At 51.4% G+C, this 3,638-nt stretch overlaps 2 protein-coding genes across 2 annotated transcripts; both read left to right on the top strand.

Moving 5' to 3' along the window:
- Positions 1-269: 269 nt before the first annotated feature.
- COCMIDRAFT_111355 (uncharacterized protein) lies at positions 270-1,615 on the top strand (the record flags this gene model as incomplete). Its single annotated transcript, XM_007695774.1, has 2 exons — positions 270-1,005; positions 1,056-1,615. 2 exons carry the CDS (start codon positions 270-272, stop codon positions 1,613-1,615), a joined length of 1,296 nt encoding a protein of 431 aa, XP_007693964.1.
- A 606-nt stretch (positions 1,616-2,221) lies between these two features.
- COCMIDRAFT_111359 (uncharacterized protein) lies at positions 2,222-3,442 on the top strand (the record flags this gene model as incomplete). Its single annotated transcript, XM_007695773.1, has 1 exon — positions 2,222-3,442. The coding sequence occupies one exon, from the start codon at positions 2,222-2,224 to the stop codon at positions 3,440-3,442; it is 1,221 nt and encodes a 406-aa protein (XP_007693963.1).
- Positions 3,443-3,638: the final 196 nt, after the last annotated feature.

Genomic DNA, 3,638 nt, shown 5'->3' with positions numbered 1-3,638 from the left:
TCCCCACCGAGTTAGACAGTTACAGGGAGAGTGTGCTGCATATGGCAGGGTGCCCAATATCGCGCCTAGGCGTCTACTCCCGGTGGCATGATAACTTTTCCATAGGCCCTTCTATCACAGTACCGCGCCTGTTTCTAATAGTGCAAAAACAACTGGCTAAAAGAGTTATCATTCACCAATAGCCTGGCATTTTGGTCCGATTGGTCTCTCGCAACGAGCATCACATCAGTATACCATCACGCAAGGAGATTTTTTTTCAGTCGGGCACCATGGTGGCCGCAGCGGATTCCCTCAGCATTGCGGTGGTCGGAGGTGGCATAGCAGGACTCACACTGGCCATCGCGATGCTAAAAAAATGCCCACACATTCATGTTACACTATATGAATCTGCCAGCGAGTTCGGGGAGATAGGTGCAGGGGTTGGTTTTGAACCGGTCATGGTTCGCACCATGGGACTAATCGACCCGCGCATCGCAGCCGCATTTGAGAAGTGCAGCAAAGGGAATACGGCGACGGAACCACCACGGTGGTTTACTGTAAGGGTTGGCGACGAGCGAAAGAAGGACGTTACCTCGAGGGGCGAGGTTTTCGTTATGCCAGCAAGGACAGGCCCTCGAGGAGGAGTGCACAGGGCGCACTTCTTGGATGAACTAGTCAAGTTGCTGCCGGAAGGTATTGCGCAATTCAGAAAGAGATTGCAAAACATTACGGAAGCAGATGATGATTCAGGAAAGGTGATTCTTCATTTCACTGATGGATCAAAGGCGTTGCATAACGCCGTACTGGGATGCGATGGAATCAAATCGCGCACGCGATCTATACTGCTCGGCGACTCCATGGCATCCAAGGCCATCTTCTCCGGGAAATACGCCTACCGTGGACTAATACCTATGGCCAAGGCCATCGATATAATGGGCAAAGGTACACCAGAGACGCCGCAGCTCTACATGGGTTATCGTGGTCATGTACTCACCTTTCCCATCGCAAACGGAACACTCTTTAACGGTAAGCGGCCCGTCTGGTTTTCGCAATTACTCGGGCTAAGACATCGATAGTGGTAGCATTTTCTTCTTGCTCCACATGGGACCAACCAGAATGGGTAGTGCAGACGTCTCGTGAAGACATGTTGAACGACTACAAACACTGGAATTCCCCTGTGCGCACCATCATGGAGAATTTACAGAAGCCTGATATCTGGGCGCTCTTTGATCACCCGCCCGCGGCAACTTACTACTCTACCAAGCCACTCCTATGTCTTGTCGGCGATGCAGCCCATGCTTCGACACCTCACCAAGGGGCGGGCGCTGGAATGGGCATCGAGGACGTCTACATCCTCAGTGAACTACTTTCTCAATGCAATACAAAAATCGAAATCGAGAAGGCGTTTCACGCATATGATGCGGTGAGGAGACCACGCAGCCAGAAACTGGTCAAGACAAGTCGCGAAGCTGGCATGTTGTGGGAACTTGAAGGAGAAGGTGTTGGAGACGATCTTGAAGCACTCAAGCAAAACGCATTGACTAGGATGAACTGGATTTGGGACCATGATATCACAGAGGATCTAACGCGAGCAACAGAACTCATGAGGAACGGAGCAAGTGCGGCAGTATCGTAGTGTAAGTCCATAGTATTACGCAATGGAAGTTTCCTTATCAGCCGACGTAAGTTCCAAGAATTTCCCCACGCTGAGCCAGCAACCATTACAGAACAAAGTTTTGTCAAACTTGTCTCGGCTGAGAATTGGACCAATGGACGTATAGGAGCGAGCAGACATCGAAACGCTCAATGTGTCGGGTGATGGCGTGTGCTAACTACGCCGCATCAGCCTCACCAACATCTTGTGCTACCTTACTATTCCAGACTGCATGCATTAATGTGAAAGCGCACAGCCTCGTTCTAAAGCTCACAATGTTTGGAAATCATGATCCTTCGACTATCGACTCTCACAGAGTATCCCGCGTAGGCAGCAAGCCACGCTTAGTTCGCTGCAAAGTTGGTGCTTCGCCTTCAATGTGTTGGAGGCATAGCCACACATTGCATGACCTTCTTGCTACCTTAGGAATATGCTCTCCTAGGCAGTAAGGTGCCAAGGTGTTGGATTGATCCTATGGAGGAGACCGCTTTCAAGTATAACTGAGGGGACGTTGTGGTACTGAGCGCCCTACACTTTGCAACTCATCTACTCATTACGTTAACTCATTTTCTCCAAGCTCTCTTCACCATGACCCTAAATATTTCCAGACACCTCTTTGTTGACTCGGACACACGTAGCCGTCAGCAATGGTGCCCAAAAGACGTCCTAGATCTTTGCGGAGATGACCGCTGCGTTGGTTATGCCCCCAGCAAGGGTCGCAAATGCCATGCACGCATAGCTTATTGGTCCCGGAGTACGATGGAATCAATCATGGACGATATGTCACAACAGCCGCCCGATCCTACCATTCTGCGGCCCCAGCTCGAACATCTCGCTAGCTATGGACTCTGTGTACGTTACCATCAACGACAGATTGATTCCATGGTGCGAAAATGGAGCAGCAAGATATACGCAGCTTTCCCCACTGGCAGGGCTCCAGTCAGTAATCTATGGCCATCCAACATGACGGCATCTTCCATATCGTCCACTACGCCTCCTCAGCTTGAGAATCTCCGCGACATGATACAGGAGACAATGAGATGTACGAATGAGCTCTTGGAGATCGTATCGAACAATCATCCACCAGTCCAGACAATATCCATGGCTAGCACCTCAGTATCTGAAATCTCTTCACCAGCGCCGTCCCGACGTTCCTCTATACCATCCGACTCGAGTGAAGATACTGCCATTTCATCAACCAGTGATTCCGCAGAATCGACACGTCAGACCACCACTCCACCAATTTCTACCTCTCCGATTCCAAGAACAGCTACACCCTCGTCCGTAGACGACACAACGGAACTCCTACCATCATCACGACCCTCTCCCCAACCACAACCTTGCACCCGTCCTCACGCCCGCCTTATCCTCCTCTCCGACCCCTGCCCAATCTGCCACGAAGGCGGCCCTCTCTCCTCCTCCCCCGCTACAGACTTAGTCTGGTGCAAATCCAGCTGCGGCCGCCCCGTCCACAAATCCTGCTTCGAAGCGTGGCGCACACAACGCGAAAACGACGGCGAGGACCCTACCTGCGTCATCTGTCGCGCAGACTGGGATGATGAGTGCGACTGCCAAGGTTGTCATCATGTTCCGCGGCGATCCGGCGACACGGCGTGCGCGATATGTCTTGATGGGCTGGACGCGACATCAGAGGCTGAAGAAGGAGGGACTGTATGGTGTAAAGACGGGTGCGGTAAGAGTGTGCATAAGACTTGTTTTGAGGTTTGGCAAGGACATTGTGCGGATGCTGGGAGGGATGCGACGTGTGTGATGTGTCGTGCGGCTTGGAATACTGACTGCTCATGTTAGCAGTGGAGGATTTGTTAGATTTCGTTCTGTATTATGTGTTATTAGTAATGAGATATGTGTTTCTTTACGAAAAGGTTTCTAACGGCGAGTCATTTGTACTGTACAGTAACCGTGCGCGTGACGAGCCACTTCGCGTGACGAGCCACCCCACCATCCCAACATTGCGCGTCGTCCCATCTTCAACGCGGCATAACTC

Source organism: Bipolaris oryzae, assembly GCF_000523455.1.
Source record: "Bipolaris oryzae ATCC 44560 unplaced genomic scaffold scaffold_447, whole genome shotgun sequence".
Classification (NCBI taxonomy): Eukaryota; Fungi; Ascomycota; class Dothideomycetes; order Pleosporales; family Pleosporaceae; genus Bipolaris; species Bipolaris oryzae.
The sequence above is the reverse complement of the archived record's forward strand: the minus strand, read 5'-3'. Positions and strand labels throughout refer to the sequence as shown.